The sequence below is a fragment of the Podarcis cretensis genome (assembly GCF_951804945.1).
Source record: "Podarcis cretensis genome assembly, chromosome: 17".
Classification (NCBI taxonomy): domain Eukaryota; kingdom Metazoa; phylum Chordata; class Lepidosauria; order Squamata; family Lacertidae; genus Podarcis; species Podarcis cretensis.
Window position 1 is genome coordinate 19419404 of NC_137187.1, and position 23000 is coordinate 19442403.

Here is a 23000-nt window from a genome sequence, read left to right on the forward strand (position 1 = left end):
CGCGGTGGAGCAGGCTGGGGGGCGAAGGATGCCAAGGAAGCATCGTCATCCCCAGTTGAAGGAGGTCTGGCTAGCTTCGCTTTTTCGCCCTCCTCCGTGGAAACAGCTGAAGAGGACGAAAGGGAGGCGAGAACTCCGCCTTAACCTGGGCTGGGCGTTGTTTAACAAGGCTGATGTTGTGTTGGAAGTACGGCGGAAAAATGAATATATCCCCTCTCTTTCGGTGCACGTGAATAGGTAGAGCTAGGTTTCTAACCTGTTGTAATAGCTGGGAGCACAAAGATAAGGAGTTGATAATTTCTTCAGATACAATTAGCGTGCAATAGAAGAGTTTATTGGTGTGTAGGCAGGAGTAAAGTGAGCAAAACCGTACAGACATCCTGCACGTGCTAATAAATCCACTCCTTTTATCTCGCAGTGAAAATGCCCGATAATCAGCTGATGATCATTGAGGGGAAATTAATAGCAACCCCTCTGTATTAAGGAATAACTGATGTGTCAAATGATCCTGATCAAAACCAGTGTATGAGCATAGTCCTCACTGCTTATAATATTTGTATCATGATGTGCCCATTCTGCTGGAAACATGATTCCGCAAGGCTTTCCCAAAGCAAGAAGGGGCCAGTCTATGCAAAACACTATTTCTGTGTTTTCAAAATAAATGCATGTCTGTAGTAAGCCCCAAAGTTCCAGTTCAGAGTTTAAGTGCACTTCAGTCCACTTAGCTCTCCCTTGCATTGCAACTATTGAGTTTTAGTGGTGCACTATCTATTTTAAATCATTAGCTTTCCTGAAAATCCCAACCACTGTAATCTCTGTGGTATTGTGTAGAGATTACCAGACTGCAGTGACAGACACTTCATAGGCTTACTTATATAAAGTGACGTATTTGGCTATCTCTACAAGTGTCGATTCAGAATGATTTGCAGTATTGCATACAATGGGTGAATTCTGACCTCAACTAATTGTGCAGATCTGTATGTGTTTTTCTGTAATACAATTAGAATGAAGCTTCAAATGCTATGTGCTTTTTGTTTCTGGTTGTGGCGATTCTTAGTTTAGTTTTTCTAAAGGTTTTTATGGACTAGTGAATAACTATAGTACAGTATAAACACTGTATGGCAGTACAGAGACTTTCTCTCTAGTGTTTTTACATATAGGAGGACAAGTGTCTTGGGTTCTGTGTATCATGTCCCTGTCTTCAAAGATGTCTTGTATTTACTTGATAATATAGCACCTATTTTAAAGAAAGGTTCACATGACTTTTTGGAGAAGTGTGCTTGATTATTTATGGCAGTCTCCTCTCCAGTAAGCATTTCAGTCCACTCACTGAAATGAATGCCAGCATATTAATGGATCCTAGTGTGGTCTAGTAAGTTTTCTTTGCTTTGCCAATGACAAAACTACACTCTAAACCTAAGGAGGAAAGGTGGTAGGCAGCCTTTTCAATAAGCAAGTTACCGTAGGCTGTTGTAGTTGACTTGAAGTCATTTTGTATCTGGCTGTTTATCCTGCTTTGCTACAGTGACATGTTTTGTTACATTGCACAGGTGGTGGGCATTGCAACCCATTGCAATTGACTTGTTGGGCCAGCAAACAGGTTTGAGCAAAGAGTTGTAAGAAGCCCAGATTATGGGTGTATTCACATGTTATATTCAACACATGTACAATCTCTGCACCTGGATACACAAGCAGTTTAGGGGGTACATTTGTACAGTATTCACATGCAGAGTTCAGTGACCGTACAGTATATGTACTCTGGTGCAGAATTGTTGTACTCTTGTAGTTATTCACATGTCATACCCAACTGATGTAGTCTCTAGTTTATACTGCCAAGAAAAGAAAATTGCTTCAGTGACATGATTTAAATACATTAAGTGAAACCATTCCCTTTTATTGGCAACAAGGCAAGGCATGCTGAGACTGTTATACCTCCCAAAGCTGTTTCCTACCAATATTAATTAATTAATTAATTAATTAATTTTTATTTAATTACATTTATATCCCACTTTTCCTCCAATGACTGCAAGGTAGGGCATACAATTCTCGCCCTCCTCATTTTATTTTCACAACAACCCTGTGAAGGAGAAATGGCTGAAAGACTGTAAGTAACCCAAGGTAACCCTTTGGGATTCAAACTGGTCTCCCAGATCCTAGTCCAACACTCTTTTAAGTATTAGACCACATTGACTGCATTTACATTAAGTAGAAAAAGTTGTGGCAGAAAGGGGAACATAGTTTTATTATTTCCATTTTTTTTCTGCAGTATCTTTTTTATAACTAAAACACAAGCTTTTGAAATGAAAACACCAACTCCTGTAAGGACCATAATTATAGATATGAAAATCTTGCAGATCAAAAGTTATATCTGTTATTCCCAAGAATATTCATGGTTTTCTTTGATGTAGGCCTTTTACAGCAAAATCCTATACATGTTTACATTCCTTACAGTTCAATGGGGTGTACAGTAAGCCCACAACTTATACACATTCACTTTGTGCATATTCAGGTTTAAGCGCTTGTCAATTAATAATAGCAATAACAACAACAATAATAAGCAGATGGAAAGTGGGAGGGCATCCAGGGGGGAAAAAAGACTTTGGCAGTCCCACCCAGCATTGACCTCATTGTGTTTTGATTGAATGGGATTTTGGGTTTGGGTGCAATCCCCAGATTATAACCTCTGTGTTGTGTAATGGTTAGTGTGTTGGACTAGGACCTGGGAGACCAGGGTTCAAATCCCCAGTCAGCCATGAAACTCACCAGGTGACCTTGGGCCAGTCACCATCTCTTAGTCTATCCTACCTCAAAGGGTTGTTTTGAGTGGGACTGGAGATATATTGTCCAAAACCAGTTTGAAATCCATGTCATGACATCAGTTTCACAATTTTAGCAATGGATCACAAATCATATGCTTTTGTGTGTGTGTGTGTGTGTGTGTGTGTGTGTGTGCATGCTATGCAAAAAATCACAACGTGGGGAAAACTGTGAAGCCAGCCCATGCTTCTACATAGTTCCATCCTTATTTCAGACACTGTGATATATCACTATATCATGGTGGCCTAACATCCTAAAAATACTGGAAGCAGCCTTTTGACCTACATAGACTGTTCTATGTAGAGCCACTGTGGTGTAGTGGTTAAGAATGGTGGACTCGTAATCTGGTGAACCAGATTCGCTTCCTTGCCCCTCCACATGCAGCTGCTGGGTGACCTTGGGCTAGTCACACTTCTCTGAAGTCTCTCAGCCTCACTCATCTTGCAGAGTGTTAGTTGTGGGGGAGGAAGGGAAAGAAGATTGTTAGCTGCTTTGAGACTCCTTAGGGTAGTGATAAAGCAGGATATCAAATCCAATCTCCTCCTCCTCCTCCTCTTCTTCTTCAGGCATAGTTAATGCTATGTATTCATTCATCCACTAAAACAGATTTCTATCACTGCCTGTTGATCAAATCTTGCCATGAGGCTCTCATAAGACCAAAACATGAAAGATTCCTGGAAGTTGAAAGCAGCAGCAGAGCAAGCAGCCAGCTGCATAATTAGCAGGACAATTAATATCCCGTTAAAAAAATATACCTGGTGCTTCAAAGAAAACACTCTGGTCAGCCAGGCAAACTGGGGGCAGGGGTGTCAACTTGAGTAAAATATTATTTTGGGGGGAGGGGGCGCAGGTAAGCCCCAGCTGGCATAACAGATCCCATGACAGGGCGCGCACACAGAGCATCTGAATGGCTTTGCCCATTAACTTTTTTTGGGAAGGGGTCTGTCCCCCTCATTGGGGGTGGGGAGAAGGTAACCTGGCCCCTAGAAGATTGGGGAGGGGGTTTCAAAGTTGAGGCACCGTGACCGAAAAGTGGTCCCGGTAGCTACCCACCTAATGGCGAAATGGGGCGCGGGGGGGGGGGGGAAGAGAGAGAATGAAGAAACTTCTTAACACGTGTTGGAGAGGAGAGCTGGGCCGAATCCGACCCTCGCTTTCTCCCTCCCTCCCGCCGCCCGCGCGCTTCGTTCCTCCCAGAGCAGTCTCGGGGAAAATAGGGCAACTGCCGCCGCAGGATTCAGGGTCCGGGGAGCCGGCGCGCCTTTCTCCGAGGGCGGAAAAGGAGCCGAGGGGGCCTTGCCCGGCAGAGAGAAAGCGGGTCTCTCTCGACACCCGCCTCTCCCCGGACGCGGACAAAAGACAACCTCGGCTGAACTTGGGGAGGGCGAGGGTCACCCTCGGCCCAGCCGGGCTCGGGGCGAGGCGGAGGGGCAGCTCGCCAGGCCGGAGGGGCGGCGCAAGCTCCTCGCGGGACCCGCACTCGACCACCGGCGCTGCTGCTGCTGCTGCTGCAACTGTAAGGCGCTGCGCAAACCCCTCCTTGGATCTCGCTCTTTCCTGTCTTTGGGGAACCTCCCCTCCCCTCTAAGGGAGCATCCCGGTTCGGTCGGGAGCGTTCAGGGGGGCGGGGGTGGGGGGCGCCAGCCTCTCTCGGCCAGCCTCGTTTTTCCAGGGGGGGTGGTGGAGAGAAGGGGGGTCGTGCGCGCCGCTGCGCCCGCGGAGGGCTCGGCCAGGCCTGGCCTGCGTGGGGCGGGGGGAGACCGGCTGGCGGAGCGAAGGCCGCCTGTTGCTTCTTGGGCAGGAGCTGCTGGGCTGGCCCGGTTCCAGCAGCGGGACCTGCCGGAGGGGGGAGGGGAGGGGGCGGGTCTCGGTCCGGGTCTTCACTCGGCGGCTGGACGAGCAGGAGGGATGCGGCGGGCCGGTTCTGCTTCAGCCTCTGCCGCGGGTAGGAGGAGGAGGAGGAGGAGGGATGGGGAGGCCCACCAAAGCGCGCCTTCCCCGGCCTGGCCTGCTGGGCTCCGTCTCCCCCTCCCTTTCCTCTGGCGAGGAGTTTCCTGCGGTCACGCTCCCTGCTCGCCTTCCCTTCCTTCCCGTCGCTCTCCCAGCTCCCTTTACCGTCCAGAAAGACTCGGGATCAATGCGACGCCTTTGCTTTTTTTGGGTGGGGGGGAGAATGGGGGTGGGCACCGGGGAGCAGCGAGCATCCTCTCTTCTCCCCTTAGGCGAACCCAGAGAGTTCAAATGGAAAGGAACTTGCATTGCTAAGAGGAGAAGATGCGGGGATGGGGGAAAAGAGAGGTGCGCTCCGTTTGCATGCGCAGTGGAGCAGGCAGAGAGCGAGGATGCCAAGGAGCATCATCCTGAGTCGGAAAGAGCCAGACTTGTCGCTTTCATATTTCATATTCTGTGAAAGCAACCGGAGAGAACTAATGTAAGGTTACGTTACCAGACTTCCCCGTTTCCCGGGGACAGTCCCCGGATTTACAAATCAGTCCCCCATACAGAATCCATTGAAGTTTAAAAGTGTCCCCGGATTCATTGAAAAATAATCTGGTAACCTTAAACTAAAGCGAGCCGAGAACTCCGCCTTTGCCCTTGTTGGGAGCGGAACAATGAGGGTTAGTTGTGGTTGCGGCTACACACACTCAGGATCATTTCCCTTGGCTAAGCGTTGCTTAACAAGGCTTATTCCCACCCTCCTTGTGTTTAAAATGACTGGTTGAAAAAAAAAGTAGAGAAATGCACAATCCTCACACTTTTGGTGTGCTAGAATGGGTAGGGTTTTAGTCTGCTGGGATCACACAGTTAAGGACTAGATCATTACTCCACATTGGATTAGCCTGGAGCAGAAGAGTATTGGCTTTGTGTATATGCAGGAGCGAAGTAAGCAACCGGGTATAGGTGTTATCCTGCACACCCAGCTGCTTTTACATCTCATGCTGAAAAGGTCCAAACGTCAGTCGCTGCTCAACATATTAATTGCACGGGAACTGATATAATCCCCTATGTTAAAGTACAACTAATGTGTAAAATGGTCCCGATCAAAGTCGGTGTGTGAACATAGTCCCCACTGCCCTTAATATTTGTGTGGCATGTTCCCATTCTGCTGGACACATGATGCAGCAACGCTTGCTCAAAGCAAGAGGGGGTCAGTAGAAGTAGTGTATGGAAAACACCATTTCAGTGTTTTTGAAATTAATGCAGTAAGCACCAAAGACCCAGTTCAGAGCTGAAGTGCACTTCAGTTCACTTAACTCTCTTTCACATTGTGACTGTTAAGTTAAAGTGATGCACTATCTATCTTAATCATTAGCCATTCTTTTTCTTTCTTTCTTTCTTTCTTTCTTTCTTTCTTTCTTTCTTGCAAACTATCTCTGTGCTACTCTCTGGAGATCATGTGGCTATCTTTAAAGTGTAGATCTAGAATAATTCACAAGAGTGCAAATAAGGAGTGAATTCTTTCTTCAAGTAAATCATGCAGATCTGTAGGTGTTTTGTGCAATACAATTAGAATCAAACTTCAAATGGTAGATGCATTTTGTTTTTGTTTGTGGTGTTTCTTAATTTAGTTTTTCCAAAGGCTTTTATGGACTAGTGAATAACTATAGTACAGTATAAATACTGCATGGCGGTACCGAGAATTTGTCTCCCACGTTTTTGCAGATAGGAGGACAAGAGGCTTGGGTTCTGCGTAGCATGACCCTGTAAGCAAAGATGTATTGTATTTTCTTGATAATATAGCACCTATTTTAAAGAAAGGCTCGCATGACATTTTGGAGAACTGTGCTTGATTATTTATGGCAGTTTCCTCTCCAGTAAGCAATTCAGTGCACTCACTGAAATGAATGTCAGCATATTAATGGATCTTAGTGTGGTCTAGTAAGTTTTCTTTTCTTTGCCGATGACAAAACTACACTCTAAACCTAAGGAGGAAAGGTGGTAGGCAGCCTTTTTGATAAGCAAGTTAGGCTGTTGTAGTTGACTTGAACTCATTTTGTATCTTACTGTTTATTTTGTTTTTCTACAGTGACATGTTTTGTCACATTGCACAGATGGTGGGCGTTGCAACCTATTTGCAATGACTTGTTGGGTCAGCAAACAGTTCTGAGAACTGAGTTGTAAGAAGTCCAGATTAAGGACAAATAGTGGTATGTCCTGTACAGGGACAAGCTCCATGCACTTGGAAGTTAAACAGGCACATGCGTGCAGATGGACCTGCCTTCAGTATTGTATTGAGCAAAAATTCGTAGTAGCATGTTAGCTTTCTGCATGAGCAAAGATCAGGAGGATGTTATTTGTCCATAATACCAAACCCCCAATCCTAAACAGAATTAGGCACGGTTAACGCTTGAGCTCTACAGTGTCTTTGCAAGCCAAAGGGGCAGTTTCGTGTGGCAAAATGATTGCGTGAATTGGCTCCCCTTCTAAGTCAGGTGCTTTTTACCATGGTAGTAGATGGTGAGGGAAAGTTCTGGGTTTTAGCATAACTGGCATGCAAACTGCTTTGAAAGCCACTTTATCAAAATGGTTTGCTATAAAATTCCAGCAAACTTAGAATATGGCTGTGCTTTCATTTTAGCTATGATGCCAGAAAGTGTAGGTTTGAGTTGAGTTTTGTTGGGAAGAAAGGAAGACTGAAATTAAGGAGGCCTAGTTTTAGCGAAATGTTTAGGACTTTTTTCTTGGTGTGTTTGAAGTGAAGAAACCATTCTGTGTCAAAACAGAAACTTATGTTTTGTTAGATTGCTGTTGTTACCTGCGCTCTTTATAATTAACAGAGAAATAGACATTTACATTTATGAATGCCACTGAATTTGATGAATGCGTGCCCTGGACCTTCTGTTGATATGCTTTCCCATAAAGAATTGAAATACATTCTTCTTGTCTTGGGTTAAAATAGAAATCTGCATTAGGACAGCCAAGGTCAATATCAGCTTTAGGAAAGTAGAAAAGTGCCGCTCTGAATGCTGGTATAGATAGCTTTTACCTCTTGTCTCCTCCCTATGTTTTTTTTGACATCCATAGGCATGAGAGCACTGAACCTTTTCTATGACAATTTAGTCTGAATGTTTAGTAGATTACTATCTTCTAATGCCCAGATTATACTTTAATCTTTAGATTTAGGTTTGACCAGGCTCTAAGCTGAAGCGTTCCTTCCTCACCCACCCTAGAATGTTTACTTCACATTGATATCATGAAACATCGTACCCTGACCTGTTCTCAATGCATGGTTAACCACATCTACGGAATGCGATAGTTATGTTCTTTTAAGTCATGCTATATCAATCACTAGTAATAGTTTAATAAGGAGGTTTTCATACCTGTCCAATTCTGTGTTCCCTTTCCCAACCTTTAATTTATCGATGATTAATGCCTATATGCAACCCTTGCATTGTATTTGTGTTAACCAATCAGCAACAGGTACATATGTGGCAATGCTGTAATATTCAATAAAAGGGACTCCCCGAGACATGCTCGAGAGATGCCTCCCATATGACACTTGTCATTCGTCTGTCGTTTATTTCAACCCAACACAGCTTGCAGTAATAAAATTCAAATTCAAACACTTATGGTTTTCTAACAAGAGTATTCATGAGAATTCTAACATGGTATTCATGAAATCAATTGGATTATGTAAATCAGCTGCTTAAATATTTTTAATGTGAATTCTTTTGATGTTTCATTATTGCTTTCTGATCCTAGAGCTTCTAGCAACAGTGTGCTGTGTGGTTATTAGTTTGTATAAGAAAAATATCTTCACTTATTTTGAATTTATTTATTTATCTGAAATTTATATATGCAGCTTTATTTTCTACCGTCAGAAGTGAATGGAGATGTTGACTGGTTAAATCATGATCAATATTTAAAGAAATGTTTTTTTTTGAACAGTAGTAAAGACAGTCTTACATTTATTACAGAACCCCAAATTAACTTCCAGTAGCACCTTAAAGACCAACTAAGTTAGTTCTTGGTATGAGCTTTCGTGTGCATGCACACTTCTTCAGATACCAAATCTGAAGAAGTGTGCATGCACACGAAAGCTCATACCAAGAACTAACTTAGTTGGTCTTTAAGTTGCTACTGGAAGGAATTTTTTATTTTGTTTTGACTATGGCAGACCAACACGGCTACCTATCTGTAACCCAAATTAACTGTTAGGAAATATAGCTAGCACAATCAATTATTAATAACTGCAATGAATTTCTGCAAATATGAGTGTATGTTAGTGCTGTTAAATGATCAGCTTTATTTGCCAGGTAGTTAGAAGCAACAGGATACTTTACTTACAAATTTTACTTTGGTGGCAGATTTTGTTTTATATTAAGCCAGATAAATAAACAAAAACAACAGAGCAATAAAAAAAGCAAAGCAGAAAAGTTGGTTTTGTAATGCAACTATGTTTCTAAATGGTGTGCAGGAGTATATTGGTGTGTATCCCTAAACTGCACAAGGACTCGGGAGCAAGACTGCTCACTGCTGCCTTTGCTGTTTGATGATACCATGATGGACATGTTTTGCTTCATGGAATTTTTGCCAGATATTTTCAAATGCACTGAATTATCAGTAGGTTGTATTGGATGCAGTGGCGTAGCGTGGGGGGTGCAGGGGGGGGCCGGCCACACCGGCCGCAACATCTGGGGGGGCGCTCGCACTCGCAGCTCTCTGCCCCTACCTGGCTCACTCACTCACTCTCAATTGCCTTGCCCCGGGTGCTGACAACCCACGCTACGCCACTGATTGGATGATATGTGTTACTGAATCTTATTCAGATTTGAAGTGAGTGTGTCATGCCCTCGTAAAACAGTTCTGACATTATGGGATAGATACTTGTGGGCATCATTTTTAAACAGAGCATATGGGTGAAAAATCCAGTGCACACAAGCCAGTTCATGTGGTTGATGTCACAGATACCAGAAAAAGGGACAGAATATACAAAATATCAGAATATTAAATATCAGTGGTTATTTAATGAATAAATCCCAATGGATTTTTCTCTTACTAATCAAGGGAATCTATGTAGACACTTGTTTTGTTTTGCTTAGCTTTGCCTACTGAATAATTTTACAAGGCTTTTACCCTTTTCCTATGCCTTTTATATTTGATTGGGGAAATGGTCAATTTTTGCCCTTCAAAAATTTTACTGGTTTTGATAGATTTATAGTAATTGTATGAACTCTTTTGTGTCATAGTTTAATTGTGTATTTGTGGATATATGTTTAAGCAGATTTCCCCAGATGCAGATCAGTTAAATGCATTGATAAATATATTACGTATATAAATACTGCACTTGTCACATTCCTGGTGTACTTTTTCAAAGTGCATATAAAAGTAGGAATAAATTGGCTGTATAATTTGAGTTTACAATAAATTGTTTACAATAAAAAATATTTCCTATAACAATTATAATGTTCTACAAGTATTGATAAAATTAAGAAATACAATAATAGTGATCATGTCTTTTATCTTTTATTTGTACTTTTGTGAGGCTTTTATTAATTACCATTAACAGTTTTTAAAACCTTTTACAGTTCATATCTTGTTTTAGCATCACAACCACTCTGTAAAACAATTCATACTCTCCCCCCCCCCCACTTTTTAGGCAGTTGGGTTTCCAATATAGTGACTTGATTCAGGCAATTCATTTATCCATTAACTGTGATAAACTTTGTCTTATCACTGCATTTACTCTGCATTGCTTTAACCTCTCCGAGCTTTGATAAGACCAGTGACCAAGTTGCATTGCTTGTTGAGAAACAAGATAGTGGGCTCAAAAATGCTAGTTATGAGCAGAATATTGTGTGTGTTTAAAGAACACAAAGAAATAGTGCCCCACGGTTATGCGAGGAACAATCAGTTACAGTATTGAACAGGTAAAGTAGCAACCATATTTCATGGTTATTATGCATCACAGTTTGAGAATAGATCATATTCTTGCATGTGCCTTAACTTTGGATGTAAAATAGTCATCATTTTATTAATTTAACCTGATGCAGCAAGGGGACCTATATGTCTAAACAAGTTTCCTTTTGAGTATCATCAGCTGAAGCCACAGATGGGAATGCTCATCTGAGCGTGGGTGGAGCATAACTAAAGTATGCTTTAAATAGCATGCACATCTTAATGTGTCTCCACATCCTGATGCAAATACTCATGCACAGAAAGGTTTCTAAAATGTGATTTGAGCTGCGTGGGAGTGAGAATAAAAAAAGGAGGCTGTGAAAAACTTCTGAGATTTCAGTTGTGTTTAGAGTAGGGTTGTCATATCTTGAAGAGCAAAAAAAGAGGACAGCCCGAGCCACTGCCAGCCTGAGCTGGGGAAATAGGCACACAGGGCTGCGGCGCCTGAGACCAAGTCTGAGCTACTCTGTGCCTGCACCAAAAACCCCATAAACAAACCAACAAACCCTGAATATTTCCCTTGAAATGTAAAACATCACCTAGGATGAACCTGTTGGCCCCCTAAAAGAGGACATGTCCAGGATTTCTTGGACATAAACCCTAGTTTAGAGAAACATTTGGATTAACAGTACTGTCCTCGAGAATATGTATTGATTTTAGCAAAAGGGAGAAAAGTAAGGGTGCTCTCTCTGATCCCAAACTTACCTTGTGTCTCTGTTGGTGATGCAACAACATCCAAGCTTTGGGGTTCTGTTCTGCTTATGGAGATCAGGATTCAGTATTGCATGGGCAGCCTCCATCTCCACATTGGGCAGGAAGCCTGCTGATCACATAGGGCTCCCATTCAAGGCAGAGAGCATTGCACCTCAGCCACAGTGAGGCGTGCCTGGCCTGACCTGGTAGCAGAGAGTAGGGGGAGAGTGAGTGGCAAAGCTGCCACATGCTCTTCTTGGCCACAGCCTGCCCCATGTGCCCACCCCTGGCAGTGCGGGCATATGCTCCGCTGCTGTGCATATGCATTGGGGTGGGGCTAGTGGCCACAGGCCCAGCTCCACTCCCTTCCTTCATGAAATGGTTAATCATGTTGATCAAACACTTGAATGGGGCTTGATGCTGCCAACCCAAATATATTTGCATGAAAGCATTTAACACTACAAAAGAGTGATTGACAAGGCAGACAAAATGTTTGTGTTGCTTTTTGGGCATCTCCCGGAAGGAAAGTGTTGTAAATAAAAATATGCCCTTTTCCCTTATGGGGTATCCAAGAGCCCATATAGAGTCCTTACATAGGTTCCCTATTGGTAGGAGAAAATAACAGAGGCCAACCAGACAATATTGAGAAGCAAAGCAGCTAGTAAGCTTGATCTTTATTGATCTGTTGCAACAGGGTACTCCCCTCACACGCAGGAGAGGAGGAGGACCCACAAAAATGCTGTGCAAGGGCTTCTAAAGACCTTTGAAATTCCCATCCTCTAGATCAAGACCACCCCCAGAAACATTATGCATACATCACAGAAGGGGTGTAACCTAAGACCACCCCTCAGATACAGCCCACCTACATCACAGAAATTTAAATGTTGTTTTTCTCTTGTCCTTGTTTATCTCCTGTCTGGCAGGTTACTTGATTGGATTGCCTGGGGAGCCTGGCCATTCTTTTGTAGTGGTAAAATACTTATTTCCTGGGCCAGGTCACAGGCTCACACCTTTATTCAAACACAGATTAAGACAGGATTCGTGAAGGAAGAGACAATGGGGAGGCTTTTCCATTTTGACCATGCAGAGAAACATTTGCTCAGTTTAGGAACCAAAATGGTTCCAGGTTGGCTTTCCTGTGCTGATCTATGTACGTGTGGTTATGAACATTGCCATATATCTAAGACCATAAAATTCCTATCACAAAAGGCACGTTGATTTGCTTTCATATATAGTATGAATTCATTTGAACTCACGGGGAAGTGTTGCTCGCAGTGGATTTAATTTATTTACAGTGGGTTGGGTCCAGAAATGTGTGAGCAGAGGTCTGTTCACAGAACATTCCCCTGAATGGAAGGAAGAGGTGATTTGGGCCCATTTCCCCCTCCCTGTGCAGTTTTGCTCGTTCTCTGAAGTTCTGTTCTGGAGCACGTGTGTGCCTTCTAGAACAGTTCTACCTTTGAACTTTAGAAGATGTGCACAGTCATTTGTCTGTCTTCGGCTATTTAGCTCACCATCACTTATCTCTGTAGCTGAAGGGCTAGAGGCTTCCTCTAAAACAAAACAACAAAAGGCAGCAGAAACCTGCTGGATGACCAGATACCAAGTTTTGTGTTTACATGGTGTCATCACAGATGCTTAATATACACACACTTCCCTAATATTGTGTAGCTCTGTCTAGAAGAATCCTAGGGATGTATAAGTAGGATGCCTCACTTAATATCTAATTTCATCCTCTCATTTTATAATGGGGGCTCAGGTAAAGAAGTCTGACTGTGTGTGTAAGGCAATTTGCATCTCAGTGTGAATGCCTGAATGGTTCATTCCTCTTTGTGTGGGTGATCAGCTTACAAATCTGTTCCTTTTGCCATTCGCTGGCCTCTGTAAAATTGATAATGTGGCACTCGCACACAAAAAGCTTCCTCTCTTCCATCCCAATGGGAGGTTGCTTCCCTGCGAAGTCCAGCCTACCTAATGAACACGTGGGGCCTGGTTGTCAGTGTTAATTCCAGTAAGGCTTGAGAAATGCCATTGCCTGCCGTAAGGGCTGCAAGGCAAAGCCTGTTACTGTACCTTCTATCTTTGGCATCGCATGTTTGTTAATCTGATGCTGTAAGCCTTATAGTTTCCCCGAGGTATTTATTCGAAAATGGATTTGTGAAATATTAAGAGGATCGGTTTAATGAAGAGCGGTGAAACTTCTGTTTGGAAATTATGTGTTCAAGTACAAAAAGAATTCTCACAGCTATTGGAGGGGAATTGCAGGATACATGCCTTTTTAACGAAATGCCGAAGGTTCAGTCAAATAGCATGGGATGGTGTGTTGTAGGTAACAGAGTTGCAAAATCCAGGGATTTGCCCTGCCTTCATTAGTGATGGTGTTTTCTTTATATTATGTGTGTGTTGCACTTTCTGTTTGTCTTTGCAGCTGTGTATAATTTCCCTTGAATTATTTCTTTTGGTGAAAAACGAGCAAAAAAAAAAAAAAAGTTGCCCAGTGGTTATGGGGAGCATAGAAAAGCAGCCATATTGCTTCTGTTTTCTACAACTACATATTTCTGCAGCAACCCACTTTCTCTGCCCCTCTTTTCCTCCATATCTTCATGAGAGTTTGCATAGTGGGTTTTAGAACCTGCATTTTGAATACTGCAGCATAATGTTTGTTAGCATTTAAATAAAAAGAAGCTATTGTTGTACGCCTGCGCTAGTAAATTGCTCAGGACAGGGTGCCAGTTCAATCTCTTACAACACAACATCACTGTGGCGTTGCAGTGACATGACAACTGCGCAAACATTTGAGATGAGGTATCTAATTAGCTTGTTGTTCACTTTTTGGACTACAACTAATACAGAAATAAGAAGCGATTGATTGAGATTCTGCTAGATCAGTCAGTCGGGGCGGGGGTATGGTTCTGACACAGTAGTTTTAAATTCCTGTTTTTACAGCTTAGTGTTTAAAATCTTTCTTCCTCCCACAGTTCTCCTGTAGGAAGACCTTGAGCTGCTGACTGCTGTTTGGTGAAGTATAAATTAAGCAAGTGGAGGCCATGTTTGAAACAATAGGTAAGACATGATACCAAAACACATTTACATACTTAACAAACCCTTTTCATTCTCTTTTTAAAGAGCTATGGTGAACTGTGTTTCCTCGTGTTTATCCAAATTCAGGAGAAATACGTGCGACGTTCATTGGTAAACTATTCACTGAGATGAAGTCCTGGTGGAGATAACATCTAAGACTGCTGGCAAGAAATGCTTATAGATCTATATGAAAATGTATTATGCCAAGTGAGGTCACTGGTCCATCTTGCGCAGTACTCTTGACTAGGAGCAGCTCTCTAAGGTCTTAGGCAGAGCTATTTACCAGCCCCGTTAGCAGTGTTAGAAACAAATGGCCCTTAAACCAAGGTTACATTCGCCAAAATGGAATGTTTAGTTGCCATTTTGGGGCAAGCCGGCTCCAGTGTCTCATTTTTCAAATGATATACTGACTGCGATTGATTCTCAGTTAAACATCTGGCTAGCTCAGATGACTACCTTGAACTAGGTTAAGAACTTTGACAACCTAAAGCATGGCAATGGGGTGGGGAAAGTGAAGTGAAGATGCACCTCTAGATGGTGTAAATGCCAGGTTACATTCTGGCGCCCTGGCATCTTCATTGGGTCGCAAGTGACCGATAGCCAGATGCAAAATGCACCTGGTGCTTGGTTTATTTTAAACACTGCCTGTTAGCTGCTAATTTTTAGCTAGAGATTGAACCTGGAGCCATCTGCATGTAAAGCATATTCAGCTATAGCCTCTTGCAGATGTGTGTTGGTGTCCAAGGAAGAGCTGAAATTGATCTCATTAGTTAAGCCAACACCTGAAGCAGATAGTAGAACAATGAAGCAAGGTGAGCAGGCCCTGGAGGTGGAAGACAGCTGTGGCTCAATCTGGAACAGAAGGCCAAAGGGCAAGACAAAATAAACAGGGGCCTTCAAAGGCATTTCGGATGGAACAAAGCCATGTCTCAAGTAGTATGGTTGGAAGGACATTCACATATATGGATAGAGGAGAATGATTGGACAATGTTATTGGTGCATCCATCAATCAGTGATTGGACCATATGATTACTATTGTCTGGAAAGGAGGACTATACATTCCTGAGCTTCAAAACAATGGTGCATCCATCATTTTGTGTTAGCTCCCTGATAAAAATTCATTCAGGAAATCAGAATCCATTTGGGCAATGGGTTAACAGTAGAAAGCTAAAATACAGTCACTTAAAAGTATAATTAAGTGGATATTCTGCTGGCGTTGTGCTATGACAGGGCAGTTGGATGCAATTTTCACTAAACCGGATGTTTAAAAAAAGTGTGTGGAGACATCCACATTTCCATCTTGTTTTAAGAGCTGATAAAGTAGCATGGTGGGACGCAGGTGGGGGCATACAGGGACGCAGGTGGCGCTAAAGGTTAAAGCCTCAGCGCCTAGGACTTGCCGATCGAAAGGTCGGCGGTTCGAATCCCTGCGGCGGGGTGCGCTCCCGCTGCTCGGTCCCAGCGCCTGCCAACCTAGCAGTTCGAAAGCACCTCCGGGTGCAAGTAGATAAATAGGGACCGCTTACCGGCGGGAAGGTAAACGGCGTTTCCGTGTGCGGCTCTGGCTCGCCAGAGCAGCGATGTCACGCTGGCCACGTGACCCGGAAGTGTCTCCGGACAGCGCTGGCCCCTGGCCTCTTAAGTGAGATGGGCGCACAACCCCAGAGTCTGTCAAGACTGGCCCGTACGGGCAGGGGTACCTTTAAAGTAGCATGTAAGCATCTATGCCTAACAGTATATACACATATTAAGGGTACCAAGTAATAGGGAATATTCTTTCAGATACTCACCGGGCCCTCCAGGCAGTGGAACGCCTGCAAGCTAAGTTACGGGAACGAGGTGATACAGCAAATGAAGAGAAACTGAGTTTACTGAAATCAGTGCTGCAAAGTCCTTTGTTCAATCAAATCCTCAACCTTCAGGCTTCTCTTCCACAATCAAGAGATCAGGTAGGATGGTAACATCTCCAGGGGAAAGAGGAAATGCCAATACGTCTTTGTCAAATCCTTTTATCTGATAACACTCTGAACAGCTTGCAAAATAGACACCAAACAGTAAAAATGTCCAAAATTTTCCTTGTAACTTAGCAAGTTTGGCCTTCTTAAAGTTAATGTATGCAGTTTTCTCACTGAATACTGATTATAGGTAAACCTGTAAACTTTAGGAATACTGTTACTACTGAAATTAGGATAACTGGTATCACACACTATTTCCCCCAAGGTGTTTTGTGAAGAACGGTGCCATTTAACCTCTGTCAGAATAGCTTGAGAGTTGTGGGGATTCATTCTTTGACCTTATTTTTAGCTGTTAGAAATAAAAGAGAAGTTTTACATTTGTGCTGACATTGTGAGACGAATATATATATATATATATATATATATATATATATATATTTCACAAAATTTGGATACCGCAAAGACCTCAAAGTGGTTTGCATAAAAGATAAAAAAATAAAATTATTAAAGCTAAAAACGTTACAACCGTTTGCTAATTTGTGCAACACAGAAGAATGCTGGTGTTAAGCCCTGCCTTGAGTTATGTGACGCATGCCTGTGGAAACATGCCATTCGTAATGAAGGCCTGACTCCAGCCATTATCAGGAATGTGATAAGAATGGAATGCAGTTGTCATAAGGAATATGAATCGCTAACAGTGCAGAAGTATACATGCCCACTCAGAAGTAAATCCCATTGAGTTCAAGGGGCCTGATCCTCAGTTAGGTGAGTGTAGACTTGTAGTCTAACATGCCTGGTTTTCACTCAAATGAGTGGAACACAAATGTGTGAGGTGCTGGTCATAGTTTAAATCTAGAGGCAATTGTCACACATCTGTTTTATTTAGTTAAATCTGGTGCACTGAAGCGAGTATAACAACAACAACAACAACAACAACAACAACAACAACAACAACAACAACATTATTCTTTGTACCCCACTCATCTGACTGGGTTATGACAAATTTAGTATAACATTAGTATTACTGCTATATATCTCAGCCATTGGCCACCTTTTGAAGAAATGAAAACATTAAAATCTTTTACTTCTATTTTTTCTTTTGCTAGAAGCAACAGCATCTTTGCTCATCCACGTATAACATGGCTTATTACATTCTGTTATCATTATTACAGTGCCTTTACTCTTCTGCGCTATGTATTTTTTTAAAAAAAAACATATGTGCATTTTTGGGCATAGTTGGGAAAGAATTCCTTTGATGAGATACGGAGCTTCCTTGTCTGCATGCTAAAGGGCTGGAAGAACCAAAGCTAAAGGAGTTTTTACTTATTTGTTTAGAACATTTCACTTAAGCGTGGATGTTTTAGAACTGGTGCTCAGATGCCTGTTGATAGGTTGCCTTGTAAGCCTTTTCATTAAAATAAACAAGATTTGTTGCTTATGTTGAGGATTTTAAAATGCAAAGTAAGCAAGATAAGTAGGAAGAAAATCCCAACAGCTAGGGACTAAACCAAACTGAATCAATTCTCTCTTTCAGAGAGAGAAACTGGTACTTAGCCTTCAGCACTCATTTGCATGTCAGCATGCTAAAAGCAAGCGCATATTTTCCCTCTGAGCATTCCCACTCTGTCCGTTTTTCTAAGTCTGATGCCATAGCAAAAGCCCGGTGTTTGAAGATAAGGGAGCAACGACAAAACTAAAAGAAATAAAAATAAATTCTGCTCTTGTGATATAACGAACTTCTTAAGTCTTCATTTGGCTTTTGTTTATAATTTGGAATATTTAAATATTCAAATAAAAACAACTGCAACCACCACTCAGTGCTGGCAATCCAGCCTTCGCTCCAACAGTGCTTGCTTCCCCTCCTCCACTGGAAAAGCTCAAAGCTGTGCTAATGAGAAAAACCCCTTTCCTTGGCTGGGTGACATTCTTCAAATTTTTTTCATACAAGTTTGAAGATAGATTTTGCAGGGTGGAAAATTACTGACTGCAGTGTAAGGGGTCTAGCCTGTCTTCACGTGCACCCCTTTTAAGTCCTGTTTCTACTTCCTTAGTGGTTTCTTTCTTTCTTTCTTTCTTTCTTTCTTTCTTTCTTTCTTTCTTCCTTTCTTTCATGGCTTCAACCGGAGTTGCATTGAGATGTAACTATGCTTGCTTTCCTTTGATTTGTAGCATGTGCACAGCCCCAGCTGGAAAAAAAAAAGTGCTGGAGCTCATCTTGTGCTCCACTGGGGGAAAATGTGTGAAGAAAAACAGCAGAACCGGCCAACTGGTTCTGTTGCAGGCAGTTCTGACGTTACTCTAAGGCTGTCGCATTATGCACGCTTACTTACATGGGTCTAAGACCCATTGAACGCAGGACTGATTTCTGAGTAGACCTACACAGGATTCTGTAAATTGCAGAACTACTTAATTACCCTGAACACCAAACTATCCAGCGTGGATCACACCAAATCCTTTTGCCATTGTCTTTCTACCCAGCTACAGATTGCTCTTGGTTCAGTGCTTCCTGCTTTTAAGAACCATGTCTGTACCAACGTTCCTTCAATTAAGAAACTGAGCTCTCAGAGAAAGATATCACAAGTCAGAAGTCCTCTGTTAAAATCATGGCACTGTGCTAAGCACCTTCTCCACCTTGGGGAAATTATAAACAGTCAGTGTAGAAGGTGCTGGACACAAGACTCAGCTGCAAATACAATGTTTTAAGTGCGTTTTGCATGCATTATACAAATGTGACACTAGATGGCATTAGTCTTATACATGGGGGCATGTTATACATGGGAAAATATGGTACTCCTTAGAGGCATAACCTTTCATGGAAGCCACTGTTGCCATCAGCTTTTTTAGGCTGGAAAAGAAATATAAACTGGGTTCTGAGACCAGTTCAAATTTCCAAGAGTTTTGTGCAACTTCCATTGCTATTTTATCAGGTAGTCCAATTGCATAGTTTTCTTTATACATAATAAGGCAATAAATTCAACCATGATCATAGTATCCCTGTTTTCAGCAGTGGACAGCACAGTGGGGCTGCACCGCTTACCTGAGCTCCCCTCATCTGAGTTGCGTCTGCATACTGGGAGGGAGAGGGGAGCACGAGGAGGCAGTAAGTTTTGTGCAATGCAAATGAGCCAGCAGGAGCACCGGATTGGCTCTCCTGGTTTGCTTGCAGCATGCCAGCTTCATCACTGCTTCACCTCTTGCCCTCTCCAACTCAATATGCAGCAGCAACCTGGCACAAAGGAGCTCAGGTTAAGTGGCGCTGTGTGTTAGTGCCCATTTTAAGCACAGAAACCAACCCCATCTTTATGTGTTCCTACATGCATTGACACCCTAGCTCCACCTTCCTAGCAAAACTTGTGCTCCTGTAGGTTGCAGATGAAATGCTTTACCAAAAAATGTGCTTTGAACAAAGAACAAGCAGGGATCTCCTAAATTTTATTGCCCTTGCTCTCCTTCTCTTCGCTCCTTTCAGTGCGAGTTAAGGCAAAAGTTTTTGAAATAAGTGCTCGCTCTCATTTTGTTGCCTAAAATGCTGACATTCCATAAATGCAACTGAAGTAGATTTTTTTTTTAATTGGGTGACATTTCAAACAAAATACAGAAAGTAGCATTTGATTGCAATGAAAGTTACCCAAATGTACATTTTATCATATATTGTGGCATCGAAGGGTGGTGGGGTTTTTTTTTGTTTCCTTCCAAATTATGCCAATGTTGCAGATGTTATATACAGTAAAAGGAAAGGCAATTGTGGCAAATTAGCTTAAGGCAATTTATAGAACAAAGCTATGCTCCTTTCATACAGTATATACATAATCACTTTGCTATAAAGCTACCTCGTCATGGAGTTAACGGTGGCTTTTTTTATTGTGAAGCAGAACAGTTTATATGCAATGAAAAATATGACTTACAACTACAAAAGACATTATTGTTGTGTGGCAGTGATCACTGAGCTACTTTAGAATATGTCACATCTGAACTGAATCATATGCAGATACACACACTCAGAGAGTCCTATTGTTTCCTGTGGAAATACTTAATCTGGATGAGCACACACCTGCGTTTCTCTCCCCCCCACCCCAATTTATTTTATTAAACTTCCAGAAATTCCAGCTACAATTCCAATACATATTAAAAATATATTCTTTTATATTATCGACTTCCCATCCCATTTTCCGAGATGTTTTTCTTATCCCCCTCTTGCTGCACCCTGTTTTCCTTCTTTCTTTTTTTTAAAACAAAAATCTTAATACAACAGTCTCTAATTCTTTCTGTTACTCATAATTATAATCCTGCTCATGGGTTCTTCACATTATAATATTGGTTCAAATAATCTGGAAAGGGCTTCCATTCTTCCAAAAATAAAAACAAAAAATCATCAATTGATTCTCTTATTTTAGCTGTTAGCTTTGTTGATTCGACATAGTCCATAACTTTGCTTATCCATTCTTCTTGAGTAGGAACTTCTTCCTTTTTCCATTTTTTAGTGTAAAGGATGCGAGTTGCTTTAATTACATACATAAACAACTTAGCAATCTTTTTTGGAATTTCTGTCCCTAGCAGTGTCAGGTTTTTTTGGCTTTAAACATCTCTTTTCTTTTATGTCACCATATATCATTTCCCATAATGCCCTGCCAACCTACCAGTTCAAAAATGAGTAGATAAATAGGTACCACTGTGGCGGGAAGGTAAATAGTGTTTCTGTGCGCTCTGGCACTCGTCACGGTGTCCCGTTGCACCAGAAGTGGTTTAGTCATGCTGGCCACATAATCCGGAAAGCTGTCTGGAGACAAATGCCGACTCCCTTGGCCTGAGGCGAGATGAGCGCCACATCCCATAGTTGCCTTTGACTGGACTTAATCATCCAGGGGTCCTTTACCTTTACTTTCTAGGTAAAGGGGCCCCTGACCATTAGGTTCAGTCGCGGATGACTCTGGGGTTGTGGTGCTCATCTCACTTTATTGGCCGAAGGAGCCAGCATACAGCTTCCAGGTCATGTGGCCAGCATGGCTAAGCTGCTTCTGGCGAACCAGAGCAGCGCACGGAAACGCTGTTTACCTTCCCACTGGAGCGGTACCTATTTATCTACTTGCACCTTGAAGTGCTTTCGAACTGCTAGGTTGGCAGGAGCTGGGACTGAGCAACGGGAGCTCACCCCGTCGCGGGGATTCTAACCGCTGCCCTTCTGATCAGCAAGCCTTAGGCTCTGTGTTTTAACCCGCGTCCCTTCTAGGTATTCACATGTAAACTGTAGCTGTGTGGTTCTGGTGCCCCTGACTCCAAGTGCATGTGAATAGGGCCAGGAAGAATCAGTTTGTGAGTAGGGAATGCCACCTTTTCCTTGACAGAAGGCCCTCTGCCCTGAACTGGTGAATTTAACAGGCAGAAATTAATCAGACCATCTTTCCCATTCCCTGTGCAGAGAAAAATGGCACGTGTTCAGTTCCTTCTCATTTCTAAAGCTGTTGGGGATTTCTTGAGGGAAAGGCGCTAATCCTAGCTGGAGCCAGAGTAGTACAGTAGGTCAAGATTCAGATACTTATGTGACTGTGATGCTCATGTGCTAGCTTTGGGCAAGTCGCTATGTCTCAGCCCTCACAGGGTGGTTGTGGAAGAGGCCAGACATGTAGGGCACACTGAATGTTGGAAAGTGTTACAGAAACGATTGGTGTATTCACTGAACAGGTATTTATACAAGAGTGTCATTCTGCATGACTTGAAGCTGTCATGCCACTTAAATTGTTTACTATTGGCCAATTGGATTCACAGTGGCTAAAATATTTTTTTCCCCATACACCTGAGTTACTCTCTCGTTTTTCTGTTTGGTTTGGTTTTACCCACCCCCCTCTGCTGCCCTGTAATGCAGTAACCAGAAGCCACTTTGTCTGACATAGTCTTTTCACATTAAGCTAATCCCCTTTGAACATGCAACTCAATTTCTTTAATTAGCTTTAAGAATAAAGATCATTAGAGTGGAGTGCCACTATCAATTACTATGGACGAGTTCGTAGTCAATAATACATCAGAACTCTACCATACTCTATACTAAAGCGTTATTAAAAAAACAAGAAGAAGTCTTAGGATCTTGAATTAGATGAATTAAGGTTATGTTTTCATTCTTCTCTTCTGCGGCTGATCTAAAGGCATACTAGGAAGCTGTGCTCCACTTTTTCTAGGGTGGATTTGCTTTAAATCACAATTTAAATCACTAGTCAGTAAGACTTGATTTAAATCTTTTTTCTTCTTTTTTTACAGAACGGCATTCCTGCTGGTATAATCTTAATATTTACAACCAGATGAAGGTTTCATTTTTGGAATAATAATTTTTCAGAATAGTTTTTACAGTTATATAAAAAATTGCTGATTTGGTTATACTGTTAGAAATACATACACAGATAATTATGAAATTATTTTGAGGTTTAATAAGTTATCTGTTTATATTTGGACAACTTTTCTGCTGTACTTTATTGGAAGGAGAAAAATAATCATTTCCTTAATAACAATTTAAACAATTTAACTCAAACAATAACATTATAGTATATGTATCCATGTTTGTTAACT

The 23000-nt window shown here is 42.1% G+C and overlaps 1 protein-coding gene across 16 annotated transcripts in view; it reads left to right on the top strand.

Moving 5' to 3' along the window:
- The first annotated feature begins 4683 nt into the window (after positions 1-4683).
- MPDZ (multiple PDZ domain crumbs cell polarity complex component) overlaps positions 4684-23000 on the top strand; it is a 109017-nt gene continuing 90700 nt past the window's right edge. For all 16 annotated transcript variants that reach the window (XM_079959048.1, XM_079959056.1, XM_079959061.1 and 13 more), the window contains exons 1-3: positions 4684-4762; positions 14388-14472; positions 16273-16439. In XM_079959048.1, coding sequence (XP_079815174.1) covers positions 14457-14472; positions 16273-16439 — 183 coding nt within the window. In that variant the 5' untranslated portion in view covers positions 4684-4762; positions 14388-14456. The remainder of the gene's footprint in view (positions 4763-14387; positions 14473-16272; positions 16440-23000) is intronic.